Below are 14867 nucleotides of genomic sequence, written 5' to 3'. Positions count from 1 at the left end.
CATTTCTCCAGATCCCATGCCCCCCCCTCCCAGGAGAGAGAGGTGCAGGACTTGGAGTGGCCAGGCTCAGAAGGCCTCACAACTCAGATGAGGTGGCCGCTGCTGGAGATCAGGGCTGAGAATTGCCTGGCTAAACCCCGCAGGTCAAGGTGGGCTGGCTGGTGGCCCTGAGCATTTGAATGCTCTTTTCTGACCTGTTCCATGGGAGAGGGGGGGAGCTCAGAGAGAAACTCAATGAAGGGCAGGGGAATCCCCAGGCTTGCGACTATCCCTGGGTGGCTTTTACCCAGGGGTGAGTGGTTCAATCATCCCTTCACCTCTCTGGGCATCCATTTATTCAGGGCCAAGCACTGCCTACATGTGAAATCAGCTCCTGAAGCCGGACATCTGGTCTACCACTGCTCACCTGGTCTCCATCCAGCCCAGCGTCGCCGGTGCCTGATCACCCAGGGCCCAGGCTGGCAGTCATCTCTACACGGGCCTTGTCCCTCCCAGACCCTGGTGCCCTCTAGGCAAGACTTTTATTTCCCAATCCGGGGGCTACTTGGGGGTCCGGATGAGGGTGTGGTACACAGGCTTGACGATGAGGTGCAGATGCAGGGCGTTCTCCACCAAGTACTCGGAGTTGCGCCGCTGCAGATCCGCGTGCGCCAGGAAGTCTCCCGCCTCCTCGCTGCTCTGGTGGAAGCTGTAGGCGTGGCGCACCAGCAGGCGGCCCTGCTGGCGCGCCCCCACCAGCACCGTCTTTTGGAAGCTCACTCCCGCAGCGTCGCCGCCGCTGCTGGCCGGCGTAACCACCAGCCTTGGCCGGCCGTCCTCTGGGCGCGCCGCGGGCAGCGCGGTACCCGCAGCGTCCGCGTAGACCGGCCGCAAGCTGACGGGCAGCCAGCGCGGGGAAAAGAGCACGTTCCACGTGATCCGGCGGCCGGCGTCGTGGCCGCTCGGGCCCAGCTGTGTCTGGAAGCTGGTGCTGCGGTCGTCGCGGGCCGGGTTATTGATGACCCACGGGGCGCCCCAGGCGGGCGCGAGGTAGTTGCGGGGCAGGAAGGCGCTACCGTTGACGTCGAAGAACTTGGCGTAGTGCAGCGGCGAGGCGGCGTGGAACTGGTAGGCCTGCAGCAGGAGGTCCGCCACCGCCAGGCCGTGCCGCGCCAGGACCGCTGAGCGCGCCTGCAGCTGGAACAGCTGCGCCGGCGGGATCATGGGGTATCGGATGGCGCGCAGCGCCCGCTCTGCCACCGCGGGGGGCGGCCGCGCGCGGCCCAGCCACACCTCCAGCGCGTGGAACAGCTCCAGTTCGTCCTGCAGCACCAGGTCCGAGCGCTGCAGCAGCTGCGCCAGCAGCTCGGGGCTCACAGAGCTCCACTCAGCGCTGCCCACCACGGCAGACAGGTTCCAGGCCAGGAACTGCAGGCAGCTCTCACGCAGGGCCTCGTCCCCCGTGCTCACTGCGTAGTGGTACCAGCCCACCGCAGGGCCTGCGCCTCCTGCCAGGTGTGCGCGCATGTAGTCGGCCACGCCTCGCTGTAGGGAGGCCACCCGGTACTTGGTGGCCAGCTTATGCAGTGGAATGGCCTGAGCAAGCAGTATCGTCAGCTCTCCGCAATATAGGTACCTGCCGGAGAGGTCCAGAGGTGGGGCCGAGTCAGAACGAGGTCACTCCAACCCCAACTCTGATGGAGAGCTTTGTGGTCAGGGGCGCAGTCCGAGGGGAATGGGCCCTGACACTTCCCTCTTAAGGACCTTTCCACACTGTTCCCACTTGACAGCCTCTTCTCTCGGTTTCTGGTGGTGAGGTGGAAATCCCGTGTGTTCGTTGAGCATGTACTAGGGGCCTAACTGTGGCTACAACAAATGCAGAGAGGTTCCTGCCGCTGAGGAGTTTGTAGTCTGAGTTCAGGGCCGTGTCCTACCACCTCCTTGCCATGAGACTGGGCAAATTGTTTAACTTCCATGAACTTTGGAATCATCTAGGAAAGGGGGAACAGTATGCACCCCTTAGGGTTATGGAGTCAAGGGAGGGGTGGACTGAAGGATCTTGATACTAAGTGGGCAGTCAACACAGCTTCCTTCCTGGCCCCCTACCTTTTCTTCTCAGTCTGCCACTGTCCACCTGCTCATCCTTCCTGCCACTGTGCCCCTGCTCACTGGGACACACTTGGCTCTATAGGAGCCCTTCCGTTTTATCCCCCTTCCTGGAACTTGGAAGTGATGTCCAGAATCCTGCAGCTGTCTTGTCTAAGCCATTAGAACTGGAATACTTCCTTAGACCACAGTGTGAATGGTTTCCCCTGTGCAGCACACTGGCAGGAAGCAGGGAGCTGGTTAACCTTTCTGCTCCCTAGCACCATGGTTCCAAACCTGAGTAGAGCCAACACTAAGCAGATTGCTTGTCCCAACCAGCAGACCTGAAATTGACTGTGCAGGCTCGGGAATCTGTGGGGTTTTTGTGTTTTGATTTTGGTACTGTGGATTGAACTCAGGGCCCTTTTTTGTATTAGAAACAGGTCTCACTGAGTTGCTTAGCGCCTCCCTTCCTGTTGCTGAGGCTGGCTTTCAACTCCTGATGCTCCTGCCGCAACCTCCTAAGCTTCTGGGATTTTAGGTGTGTGCCACGGCGCCTGGCTAGGAATCTGTGGTCTCTAAAAGCTCTCCTGGCCAGGTTAGGAAACAGCTCCTCAGGGTTGCCAGGGGCAGGCAGTGATAGCAAACCGAGCAGAGCCACAGGGGAAGTGGGGAAGGCCAGGCACCACAGTGCTGTGTGGGAGAGGGAGCGGGAGAAGGGGCCAAAGGTGGCAACTTGCTGTCCTGATGACATCAGGCAATGGGCGAAATGACCTCTGAGGGCCTGGGCCCCCCGTGGCCCTGTGGGTGGAGGAGCCAGGGCTGGGAAGAGATGAAGGCCCATCCCTCCTGCCCCACCTGATGAACTTGTCGAAGACGGCGGCGCAGTCCCGGGGCTCCCGCAGCACGGCCTCGCTCTGGTTGCTCAGCAGCTCCCTGAACAGCTCGCTGTGCAGCCCCAGCAGCAGGCGGTGGGCGTGGAAGACGCGGACCTCGTTGGTGCCCGCGGCCTGCACGCGCAGAACCACGTCGCTGGCGTTGCCCTGGTGCAGCAGCTCCTGCAGGCGGTGGAGCAGCATCTGGGAGTGGTTGATGGAGGTGCCCGCTGCCTCCCCGCCCACATCGGATCTCTGGGCTGCAGCAGAAGGGACAGGGCACGGCCTGAGAAGGCACCCGCACCCAGGGCCTCGAGCCAGGGGTGCAGAGGGCCAGCTGGAGACACGCATGCATGGGTGTTGGAGGGCAGGAGGGCCTGGGGGGCTGTGTGGACACACCTGAGGTGCCCATGAGAAGAGCGGGTGCATGTGGGTACGCGCAGCAGTCTAGGTGGGCAGGTCTTACGGACGCAGACCTGAGGGATGCTCTTTTAAGTGGGGCGGGTTCTAGGCAGGGAGCAGTAGGGACCCTCTGTGATCTCCATGAGCTGGTGTCCATGATGCCAGGCCCCCCAGGAGAGGGTTGAAGAAACTTGGCTCCTACGCTTCCTGTCTCTGAGCAGTTGTCCACCCTGCCCCTCCGAGGAGTCGTCAGAGGGGCACATATACTGGCAAATATCGAGCACGTATTATGTGCCAGGCACTCTCCCAAGAGCTTGGACTGCGGCAGTGGATAAAAGGAGCCGACTCCCGTGGTGCCGGGAGTGCAGGGGCCGGTGAGTGGGAGGAGGGGTCGAGCCAGAGCCCCTGCAGCCAGCCAGGAGGGAAAGCGTTTTGGCCCAGCCCTGCCCTGGAGTTCTGATCTGTGAGGCAGAGGGGGGACAGGAGGAAGTCCCAGGGGCTGGATGGATCTGGGCAGGGCCCTGTGAGTCACTGGTGTCGAGGCCGGCACCCCCTCCAGGCTGGCCCCTGGGATGGAGACCTGCACTCAGCTACAGAGCGCCCATTGACAGGGACGCTGCTGGCAGCCTCCCCCAGCTGAGAGCAGCACAAGGAGGCTGGCAGAAGGAGCCAGGAGGGTGACTGGCAGCAGCAGATGGCCCAGGCACACGCACACCCGGGCTGTGGTGCCCGGGCACTCGTGGGGAGAAGGCTCACCCAGACTGGAGCATCTCTGTGTGAGAGGCCCCGAGAGAGCCAGGGAGAGAAGTGGGCGTGCATTTCCCAGCCCCGCCTCCCCAGCTGTCACTCTGAGGGGCCGGAATGCTAATGGCGTCCCCATTCAGCCTCTGCCCAGGCCCAGCTGCCTGGGACAATGAACAAGGGAGGGTCTTTTTGTCCTTAAGACCCCTGCCTGCTGCCCAGCCCCTTCTCTCTAAGGCTGGCTGCCCTTCTGCCTCCTGGGAGACATCTGCGGACCCTGTCCAGTCCATCCTGAATGGCCAGACACCCCCCACTCCTGGGCAGCTGCTAGCAGTTAGGGCCAGAAGGGCCTGCCCCTGCACCCTGGCCCACACCCACCCACCCACTGCCCCCTCACCTGCATGAGTGGCCAGGCCCACCAAGGTCAGCATGGTCCAGAAGCTGCCCCAGGACCCAGACTGGCAGTGGCCTATCCTAAACATTTCTGTGCTCCGCCCCTGGTTCCACTGGAGGGACACCGAAGTCCAAGCCACTCTGATCAATTGCATCCCTCCTCCTTATATAGGAACCAGCACGGGGACACAACACCCCCCTTTCTGCCTGGCCTCCCTCCCCCCACCCAGCTTCTGCCATGGATTGGTGGAAACTGGCCCCTGCTGTTGCCCAGGCAACCACTTAAGCCAGAGAGTGGCAGCCACAGGGACTATTGTGCTGCCCTGGGCCCCCAAGGGGAACAGATCCGGACCCCCCTCCCCCACTTCTCCTCATGACCCGGCCAGGCTGGCCCTTCTTCTCCCAGAAAGTTTTAGGCCTCCTGAAGGGCCAGCGAAGAGCTCCGAGACCACGGGCAGCCACCAGCCCCAGGGTCCCCAGCCCCTGTCCCAACTCCCAGGCCCAGCCTCCACCCTGGCACAGGGCACACTTGGTAGCACACACTGAGGCACCATGACCAGCAGACAGCAAAGGGAAGGCTGGAGAAGAGGTGGCTAAGGCTCCCATCCCCTGCTCCCACCTGGGGTGGGCTGGCTCTCCAGAGAGAAGGACGAGACTCTCTAGGAGGGGTCCCTGGGGTAACTGAGATCATTCTCTTGTTCTTTGTTGGAAAAAGTTGCTGGCTTGCTCTGGAGTGGGCCTATAGGAGAGATCCTCCCTTGGGACAGTGTCCACCCCCCCACACCAGGGTCACAGTGAGCCCTGGTGGCAGGGCTGGCATAGAGCCACACACCCTCCTCCGTGCTATAGCGCCTGAGGAGCACCCCTGCCCAGTGCAGGGCTGGGCCCCTCCCAGGGTGGGCGCCCGTCCACCCCTCTTCTTTCTTTCTTCAGTCCTCCTCCCCACGCAGCCCGCTCTCAGGATTCCTTCTTGAAGCCTTCTTCCACCAGTTTCTAGTTTCCAGCTGCTGCAATGTCTCCCTTCCCCACATTCCAAGGAGACACGCAGCGCCCCAGGCCACCGCAGGGAAACTGAGGCGGAGAGCAAGGAAGTGCAGGGGATGCTCTTCTAGAAAGAGGCAATGGAGAGGGGCCGTCAGAGCCAGTGAGCGAGTGCGGGCGGCGCTAGCCATGCCTCACCTTTGCATGGAGGGAGCAGGACCTGCCCCAGCTCCTCCAGGGAGGGACTTCACTGAGGTTGATGAACAGAAGTGGGGGGCTCCCAGGAAATCCCACCGAGTTCCTCTGAGGCGAGGCCGGGTCCTGGATTAAGGACGGGCTGGAGCGTCCCTGCCCATGCTCTCTGGATCCCAGGGCTCTGCTTGATGCATTGATTTCTGCCCCCGCCGGTGCACAGAGACCCAACAGCCCACTCCCTCCCTCTCTGGAGCCACAAAGAAAGCAAGAATTGGGTCTGGCACCAGCTTCATCCGGGTTGGCAGAGGCAGAGCTGTCCTGCTCAGCGGAAACCCCTCCCAGCTGCCCCCACTCTCACGCCTGACCCCCTCCTCCAGATCCACCATCCCTTGCCCACTGGCTGCCCGCCTGCCCTTCCTGTGGGCTGCACCAGGTCCTGGCTCAACCCAGCGAGTCAGAGCCTCTGTGCATCAGGGCAGCTCAGGCCCCAGAGGCACCCCAGCTTCTGCACATAGCACTTGCCAATGGGAGCGCAGCTGATCAGAGACCCCAACGCCCAGCAAACAGTCCCTCAGGAGACACATCTCTGAACACCAGCTGCCAGTCACTCTTGAGGAGTAGCTTACCTGCTCTGGAATTTCTGGTGAGAGAGAAATTCCCAGGAGCAAGCCTGGACTAAATACCCCAGATGATCACTATGCACAAGCTAAAACCTACCTAGCTATTTGAGGTAGATGGGTGGCATTTTAAGTGTGAAGGGGAACCAGGCGTGGTGGCCCACATCTCTAATACCAGTGACTCAGGAGGCTGAGGCAGGAGGATTGCAAGTTCCAAAGCCAGCCTCAGCTCCTTAGGGAGACTCTCTGCAACTTAGTGAGACCCTGCCTAAAAATAAAAAATAAAAAGGGCTGGGGATGTAGCTTGGTGGTAAAGCACCCCTGGGTTCAACCCCCAGTACCAAAAAGCAGAAAAAAAATAAAGTTCCCTGAGACTAGTGTGTCTTCTTGTCTTGTCTAACCTAAGTGACTCATCTGAATTCAGCAGGAGCTAGTAGACCCAGGATTCAAGTGTCACCAAGTTCTGCTTGGCTTGGCTTTGCACAAACCCATACCTTCTTTTCTAGGTGGTATTTCAGTCCTGATGAAAGGGTCCCCCTTGGACAAGGTGTCTCCAGTGCCATAGAAACAACTGGAAATGTTCATAAGCCTGGGACAGGAGGAGGCGTTCTGGGTCTGCACAGGGGGTGACGGGGCCCACATGAAGCCCTGCCCTGTCCCACAGCCTCCCTTACATCTGTAATGTCCCTGTCCTGGGTTAGGGTTCCAGGAGCGAGTTGGATGCTTCGCTTGGAAAGAGGGACTCCAGGCCCCATGTATCCAGGGGCGCCCTCCAGAGATCTACCGGGAGGAACCTTTCCCTGAAGTAACTCCCAAGCTGTTGGAAGCTGTTCCCCAAGAGGGTGTCCTCCGGCTCCGAGCACTGTCCTCTGATCCGTGCTGGCCTCCTCCATGAAGCTTGAGTCTACATGGTCTCTCATTTCCCAAGACGGTTGTGTGAGCAGGAAAAAGCAAATAGCCCTGGAGAAGGCAGAGGGAAGAACAAACCCAAGTTCAAATCCTGCTGCTACTGTGTGCCAGCTCTGTGATCCTGACCTGTTGCTTAACTTCTCTGAGCCTCAGTCTCTTCTTGGGTAAATCCGGTAACCTCCTTGCCCTCCAACTGGGTTGGTCTTTCCCACTCCTTGAAACAGGGTCAGTGCCTCTACTCACTCGTGGCCTCATGGGCAGGGAGGTGGTGGACGGGAGGAGCTGTCTGTCCTACTTGTCCTTTCTGGGGCTGGGGTTCCAACACTGCCCCCCCTGGACCTGGCCTCAGCCAGCCAGCAAGCCTGGCCCAAGCCAGCTGGGTCTCTGAGACTTGCAGGACCAGGGTGTAGCCACCAGGAGGCAGCAAGGCCTGGGCTGTGAGCACCAGGGTGGGCGTTGGGGTCAGGGTTAGGTTGGCTGTAGCCCAGAGACGCGGGATCTGACTTAGGAGCCGGGGGATGCCCCAACATTCCCTGGATGTGAAAAGGGATGAGGCTGGGTCTCCGCTCTGCCCCCCTGGAGTTCCCTGGATGCCGTGTCCTGGTGTCCATAGTGGGCTGCCCTGGTCACCCTTTCCCAGGTGAGGGAGCTTGCAGATGTAGAGTCACCAGCGCTGGCTGCTGTTTCCTGATAGTCTCCATTCCACCAGGGCAGGAAGACGGTAGCCTGCAGGGCCACCGTCCCTGGTTTCCCAGCACCGCCGGCAGCCTGGCCAGGCTTCTCCCAGGGCGGCCACCCCTGCACACGGCTTCCTGTCCTCCCTCCCTCCCTCTCGGCCCCTGGGGCATCCTGCACCCCAGCCCAGCCTCTGCTCACGCTGCCGTCTGACCCCCATGAACTTGGTCCCTGGGACTCTCAGGGGATCTGAGCTCTGCCACCCCCACCCGGCACTGCTCCCCAGCTCCTCAGCAGGAGTGCTCCCCTGGCTGCCCACAAGGGCCTTTCCGTGGCCTGGGTCCTTCACCTCCCCCACAGTCCTCACCTCCTGGGTGGGGCCGCCCACGTAAGCGGGCCAGTCTGCCCTGGAGCACGAGGCAGCCAGTCCAGGACCAGATCCTCCTCCCTGCAGATTCCTTTCCTTTCCTAGATGATCCATACCCCATTCGGGTGCCAGGCTTGCCCTCTTTACCCCCCACCCAGCGGGCTCCCTTCCCTGCCTGTGCACTGCGGGAGACCCTGCCGTGCTCCCTCCCGTGGGATCCACTAAGCTGCCCTGGGCTTCGCCCCACCCCTGCCTCCTCCTCCCTCCTCCCTCCTCCCTCCTCCCGCCACCCCCACTCCGCAAGCTGACAGGCTCCAGCCCCTGGAAGAGCTGGAGGAACCCTGGGGCCAACACTGCTGGAGAGCTGGGCTGAAGGGGACAGCTGGTGATGCGGGCAGGGAGCTGTGGAGACTCCCCAGGAAAAGCCCCTGGTGACCTGGGGGCTGGGATCCGGGAGCATGGGACTTGAGGAACCAGAGACAGGTACATGGTTGAGGGGTGGACGGCGGAGGGCAGGTGAGGGACCCTGAGGCTGGGGTGGGGCAGTGGAAGCTCATATGAGTGGGCAGTGAGGGGGGAAACGAGGTTTAGCTGGGGGATCCCCCACCGTCTTCAGCAGGAAATGAGAGACTGGACATTAAAACCTAAAGAGACTTAAAATGTGGTTTGAGGGGACTAGGGGCCAGAGCAGGTGGAGGGTCCTCATTCCACACTGACTTCAGGCCAACTTGGTCACCTTACCCCTGGGGACTCAGTTTCCCCATCTGTCTACCAGAGCCGCTCCAGCTTCGGTGCTGCCGACCTGGGAAGAGCGTCGCTCTTTGGCTTAGGAAAGAGGGGAGCCTAGTAACAGTCTCTCCTGGAGAGGGGGCAGCTGTTGAGTGAGCTGTGCAGCTGCTGGGTGCCACCAGGGCCAGCCACTCAGCCTGCTGATTAAGGTGCAGCTGCTCCACCTGCCCCAGACCCTGTGCGTCCACAGTGTGCTCAGTGATCCTGACGCTCCATCTGCCTCCCAGCTCTGGAGGATGAAGGTCCCCGACAGCACCCCGCAGTCCCCGCTGCCAAGACTTCTTCCCATCAGTAGGGATCAGGGCCAGTGTGGAGGTGGGACAGGGCAGGGGTGGAATGTTCGTGGCAATAGAGACGCAGGGCTGAACAGAAAGACCTGAGTTGGGCTTGGGCTGCTGGTGGCCCAAGTTGGAACGGGAACAAATGCTCTGACCCTGCCCTTCCACCCTCCCTAGCAGGCCAGCCGAGAGCAACCCTGCTGCCCACACCCAATGGTAGTGGGCCGGGCCAGGAGTGGGAAGGCCACTGGCCAGAGATCCCAGAGAAGTCACCGTGCGTGGTTGGTGTCATTCCTGTCATCTACTACAGTGTTCTGCTGAGCTTGGGGCTGCCTGGTGAGTGGGGCCTGGGGCTGGGGTCTTAGACATGGCCAGAAATCGGGGTCCTCCTTCAGCGGGAGCCAGTCCTCTGTGCTGGCCCCTGAGACCCAGGGTCATGGACCACGGGTCTCCTCTTGCCTTGGTGGGGGGTGTTCTGGGTCACCTGGGAGCAAGGCATACAAGGGAGGGAAAGGGAGGGGCAGGGACTCCGCATGCGCAAAGCTGACCCTCTCCCAGGGACTGCACCCTTTCCTAGAGGCAGTGTGTGCCTGGGGTGGGGGCTGCACAGAGCACAGGGCAGGTGGTCTTGCCTGGGGGATACCCCAAGCCTGGTAAATTAACCACACCTTGTCTGGGGACGCCTCTGCCCCCGAGGACACAGAATCCCTGAGAAGGACGTGGCGGGGGGAATTCCGCAGGACCACAGGTGACCACCTGCCTGGGTGTTCACCCACGTGTGACCCAGGTGGTCCGTGGCCAGGGGTGTGGAAGGACAGGGAAGGGCTGACAAAGTGCGGTTTTTGTTGTGATTTTTCAGTGCTGGGGCTGGGACCCGGGACCGCGGGGGGCATGCTAGGCGGGAGCTCTTCCATGGAGCTACATCCCTGGCTGGCAAAGTGGGTTTGGGGAAGGATCTAGAAAGCCACGAGAAGCCAGAACCGGCTGCAGCCGTGGCAGGTGGGGAGGGGTGGTGAAACCCTCGGGGAACAGACTCTGACTTCCTTCCCCTCTACCCCGGCCGGCCCCTGTCTCCGTGACCTTGCGTTCCGCGACCTCGCCCGCCATCAGCCAACCTCCTGACCTCAGTGGCCCTAGCCCGCCTCGCCGCCAAGACCAGGAAGCCCTCCTACTACTACCTCCTGGCGCTCACGGGCTCCGACATCACCACCCAGGTGGTCATCGTCTTGGTGGGCTTCCTCCTGCAGGGCGCGCTCCTGGCCCGCCAGGTGCCCCAGGCTGTAGTGCGCATGGCTAACGTCCTGGAGTTTGCCGCCAACCACGCCTCGGTCTGGGTCACTGTCCTGCTGACCGTTGACCGCTACAACGCCCTGTGCCACCCCCTGCGCCATCGGGCCACCTCGTCCCCAGGCAGGACCCGCAGGGCTATTGCTGCTGTCCTCAGCGCCGCCCTGCTGACTGGCATCCCCTTCTACTGGTGGCTGGATGTGTGGAGGGACACGGGCCCCCCCGGCACGCTGGACGAGGTCCTCAAGTGGGCCCACTGCCTCATCGTCTTCTTCATCCCCTGCAGCGTTTTCCTGGTCAGCAACTCAGCCATCGTCCTCCAGCTGCGGAAGAGGGGACGGAGCGGGCTGCAGCCCTGGGTGGGCAAGAGCACAGCCATCCTCCTGGGGGTCACCTTGCTCTTTGCCCTCCTGTGGGCACCCCGGATCTTCGTCATGCTCTACCACCTGTATGTGGCCCCCGTCCACCGGGACTGGAGGGTCCACCTGGCCCTGGATGTGGCCAACATGGTGGCCATGCTCAACACAGCAGTCAACTTTGGCCTCTACTGCTTTGTCAGCAAGACTTTCCGGGCCACTGTCCAGCAGGTCATCCATGATGCCCACCTGCCCTGCACCCTGGGGTCACAGCCAGAGGGCATGGTGGGGGAGCCTGTGCTCAGGCCCCCAGAACTCCCCAAAGGGGCGGGGTTGTAGAGGAAGGTGTGAGTCGTCTCCGGCCTGTCCCCTTCCTGGGGCCGGCCTCCCAAGTTTCCTGAACTGAGATTCTCACGCCCCCCCCCTTGCCAACACCGGGTTTGAGAAGGAAGACAATCCGCAGGATTCCAGGCCTTTCCAACCTGACTGAGCAATGGAGGGGGAGCTACTCGGGAAAGAAGTCCCCAGCGCATACTGGAAGGGGGTGGTCTTAAAGCATCCTGGATGCCCCCAGACCACCTCAGCCATCCCTGGGGCACAGCCTCTAGGTATCAAACACCCTGCTTTGATTCTGCATGACTCCATGCTGGGAGCCGGAACAGACTCGGGGCCCAGAGTAGGCTCTGGGGCTGAGGTTTTTGTTGTTGCCATTGAGGAGAGAGGAGTAGCCTCTCCACCCTGGGCTCCCGGAGCTCAGGAAGGAGGCACTTAGCTGGAGGTGCCCCCTCCCCAAAGCCCACTCCTCTATGGGAAGGTCCTACCTCCAGCAAAGGCAGGAAGGAGGTGGCTGACCTCGTGGGCTGGGGGGGGGCTCTGCCTGGCCCTGGCCTGGCCTCTGAGCTGCGAGCCTGGGAAGGCAGCTGGGAGAGCGGGAGAGCGTGGCAGATGGAACTCCCACCTGCCCCAAGCCTTGGGTAAACACATTAGCCGGCTCAGCTGCGCCCCTTTCTGCTTCCCCGGCAGCCTGAGCTGACCTTTCCCCTGAACGGGAAGTTCAGGCCCAGCCTCAAGCCCGCCCAGCCCTCAGCGGGTGACCCGGGAGAGAGAGCTGATGTGCCCCGGGCCCAGGACTGGTGCAGAATGAATGCTCAGCTCCCCGCCTCCCTGTCTGCTTCTCTCCAGAGCAGGGACATCCAGAAAAGGAGTTAGGGCCACACCCGGAAACAAGGTGGGCAGGTGCCCAGTCCCTTAGCCACCGTACTCAGCTCCAAAAAGCTCTGAAAACCAAGATGTCATTCCCAAGAATGTGACCTGACTCAACTGGTGAGACCATCGCTGGTCTTGGTGCAGTCCTGGCACGTGAAGACGGGTAGGAGTCGGCAGGGTAGGCTGCTAGGGGCTGGGTAGACAGGCAAGACCTCTGGGGTGGGGGTGCCTCGGCCACAGTGGCTGTGTTCCTGTCTCCACCTTGACCTAGTCTATCATTATCCCTCTGTTAGCATTTAGGGATGGTCATCTGTCACATGTCTCTCAATTCTTCCCAAGCCTAAATATGATTTTTGCTGATTTTGCTTGAAGAATTATTTTCTGGACTCCATGCATGTTCACTTCCTGTGTGTGTGTGTGTGTGTGTGTGTGTGTGTGTGTCAGTGTGCATGGTGCTGGGTGTCACATTCTACCACTGAGATACCCCCCCAGCACTTTTTATTTTGAGGCAGGATCTTGGTAAGTTGCCAAGGCTGGTCTTGAACTGTGATCCTTTGGCCTTGGCCTCCCAGCAGCTGGGATTACAGGTGCGCACCAGGGCGCCCAGCTGCGAGTCAGCTTTCTCGGGCTGCTGTAACGAAGTCCTACAGACTGGGTGGCTTAAACAATACGAATGCATTTTCTCACAGGTCTGGGGGACAGAAGTCTAAGATGAAGGTATGAACGGGCCAGGTTCCTCCGTTCTCCTTGGCTTGCCTGCAGTGAGCTGCCTTGTCACTGTGTCCTCATCGGGTCTTTGCTCTGTGCACCCAGACCCCTGGTGTCTCTCCGTGTGTCCTAACCTCTTCTTATAAGGACACCAGTCAGCTGAGTTAGGTGGTGCACACCTGTAACCCCAGCAGCTTGGGAAGCTGAGGCAGGAGGATTGCAAGTTTAAGGTCAGCCTCAGCAACTTACTAAGGCCCTAAGCAACTTAGGGAGACTCTGTCTCCAAGTAAAAAGGGCCAGGGATATGGCTATGCGGGGATGTGGTAAAGCACCCCTGGGTTCAACCCCCAGTACATGCTGGATTAGCTCTAACCTAATAGCTTCGTTTTAACTTAACTACCTCTCAGGGGGACTATCACCTAATACTGTCACATTTTGAGATACTGTCACCGAGAGTTAGGCCTTTAACATATGAATCCCCCCCCCCCCCCGCTATCCATAACGCTATGGTTAATTTTGCCTGTGTATCCAGTCTTTGATGAAAGGGACCTTCCCGTCGCTTCCCATGGACTGTCCCTGGCCTTCCTCTTCTCCCTGGTTGGTGTCCAGGGATTCGAAGGCATGATTACTCCTTTCTTCACGAGTGCTTCAAAGCCCTGGAAGGTTTGGAAGACCTCACTGAAGCATCTGAGAGTGGTTCTTTTCTTAGTCACATGCCAGAGGCTAATACAGATCTTAAATTGCACTCTGAGAGTATTTTTTTTTCTTCCTTTCTTCCTCCCCACCTCTCTGTTTTTCTAACAGACAGGGTCTTACTATGTTGCTGGAGCTGGCCTTGAACTCCTGGGCTCCAGCGATCCTCCTGCCTTGGACTTCCAAGTAGCTGGGCTTAGTCGCGGCTGGGTTGCCAGCCCCCGTTTCCCGCTACCATTCTTACTTACTCTCAGGCTCTCCAGAACTTCTGGGTTCTCTTTGTTGCTCCCACCTCCAGCAGTGTTCCTCGTTCTGGGCTGGATTCCATAATGACAGAGTCCCCTGGGCCACTGTCACAGCCTTCCTCCGAGCAGACTTCTTTTGTTCCTTGGAATGAACGTCAAAATACCCAGCCTGCTTACACATGATGTGTCACTCCCCCTGCCCCGGGTGTAGCCTCGGGTGTAGCCTCTCCCCCTCTCAACTCCAACTCACTTTTTCCCCTGAGGGCCCCCTACTACTCTACCCCCTTCCAAAGTTTTTTATTTTGGGGCCTCTATTAGTCTGTTTTCTGCTGTTATAACAAAATACTGGAGACTGGGAAATTTATAAAGAACAGAGGTTTATTTGGCTTACAGTGCTGGAGAGCATCTGCTCGGCACCTGGTGAGGGCCCCGTGCTGCATCATAACAATGTGGAGGGCACCTGTGACAGAACAGGACAAGGGTTCCAGCTCAGGTCTCTCTTCCTCTTGCCTGCACCCAGGCAATGGCCTACCCACGGCAGGGGCATGACCGGAACAGGGAGACAGGCTTCTGGAGAGGCCTTGCCAAGTCTCTTCAGCACCCCTGGCCCAGGGAAGGAGTTCCCCAGAAAACTAGTTTCTATATGGGACACGGAGCCCCTTGGTCAGCCAGGCTGTGGATGTCCCCTGGGACAGTCTTTGGATGGGGAGTCGAGGAGATCTTGCCACCACCCCAGCCTGCCCTGCCCTCCTCAATGAGAGAGGCTCAAGCCCTCACTGGGTCCTGAGCCCATCTCCAGCGGCTCGGACAGCAGGGGGCGCTGCAGGACCGGCTGCTGGACAATTGGTAGGAGCAGGAGGACTTTAAAACCAGCTGCCCCGCCAGCGGCCCCATGCACAGCGGGAGGTCACTGAGTGGGAGGGCTCAGCTGTTCCCCAGGCCATCTCCAACCTGAAGCCACGTCCCCCATTGCTGGGTTTGGCCAGCCCAGAGGGCTGCAGGTCCTGCAGTTTCCCTACACCACTCTGGTGGTTTCCTGTGCAAGGCAAGTTATGAAGGGCCCTTTCATCACCGTCTCTCAGCCCC

The 14867-nt window shown here is 60.2% G+C and overlaps 2 protein-coding genes across 3 annotated transcripts; one reads left to right on the top strand and one right to left on the bottom strand.

Annotated features, from left to right (window-relative positions):
• Positions 1–320: 320 nt before the first annotated feature.
• Btbd17 (BTB domain containing 17) lies at positions 321–5906 on the bottom strand. 2 transcript variants are annotated; one of them, XM_078041749.1, is made up of 3 exons: positions 5655–5906; positions 2923–3199; positions 321–1615 (listed from the first exon to the last, which is right to left on the bottom strand). In XM_078041749.1, the coding sequence occupies exons 2-3, from the start codon at positions 3141–3143 to the stop codon at positions 541–543; spliced, it is 1296 nt and encodes a 431-aa protein (XP_077897875.1). In that variant the 5' UTR covers positions 3144–3199; positions 5655–5906; the 3' UTR covers positions 321–540. The 2 variants fall into 2 exon arrangements, with proteins under 2 accessions (XP_077897875.1, XP_005336032.3); XM_005335975.3 differs by lacking the exon at positions 5655–5906 and adding an exon at positions 4480–4676.
• Positions 5907–8565: 2659 nt separating this feature from the next.
• Positions 8566–12470, top strand: Gpr142 (G protein-coupled receptor 142). The gene is made up of 3 exons (XM_078041750.1): positions 8566–8702; positions 9464–9622; positions 10397–12470. Exons 1-3 carry the CDS (start codon positions 8678–8680, stop codon positions 11266–11268), a joined length of 1056 nt encoding a protein of 351 aa, XP_077897876.1. The 5' UTR covers positions 8566–8677; the 3' UTR covers positions 11269–12470.
• Positions 12471–14867: the final 2397 nt, after the last annotated feature.

The sequence above is a fragment of the Ictidomys tridecemlineatus genome, chromosome 3 (assembly GCF_052094955.1).
Source record: "Ictidomys tridecemlineatus isolate mIctTri1 chromosome 3, mIctTri1.hap1, whole genome shotgun sequence".
Classification (NCBI taxonomy): Eukaryota; Metazoa; Chordata; class Mammalia; order Rodentia; family Sciuridae; genus Ictidomys; species Ictidomys tridecemlineatus.
The sequence above is the reverse complement of the archived record's forward strand: the minus strand, read 5'-3'. Positions and strand labels throughout refer to the sequence as shown.

Coding starts and splice junctions, on each gene's coding strand:
- Btbd17 (XM_005335975.3), bottom strand. CDS start 4,630: ATGCAATTGATCAGAGTGGCTTGGACTTCGGTGTCCCTCCAGTGGAAC. Junction 3,200..4,479: donor GGGCCTGGCCACTCATGCAG/GTGAGGGGGCAG, acceptor CTTCTGCTGCAG/CCCAGAGATCCGATGTGGGC. Junction 1,616..2,922: donor GTCTTCGACAAGTTCATCAG/GTGGGGCAGGAG, acceptor CCTCTCCGGCAG/GTACCTATATTGCGGAGAGC.
- Gpr142 (XM_078041750.1), top strand. CDS start 8,678: ATGGGACTTGAGGAACCAGAGACAG. Junction 8,703..9,463: donor ACTTGAGGAACCAGAGACAG/GTACATGGTTGA, acceptor CACCCTCCCTAG/CAGGCCAGCCGAGAGCAACC. Junction 9,623..10,396: donor GCTGAGCTTGGGGCTGCCTG/GTGAGTGGGGCC, acceptor GCCCGCCATCAG/CCAACCTCCTGACCTCAGTG.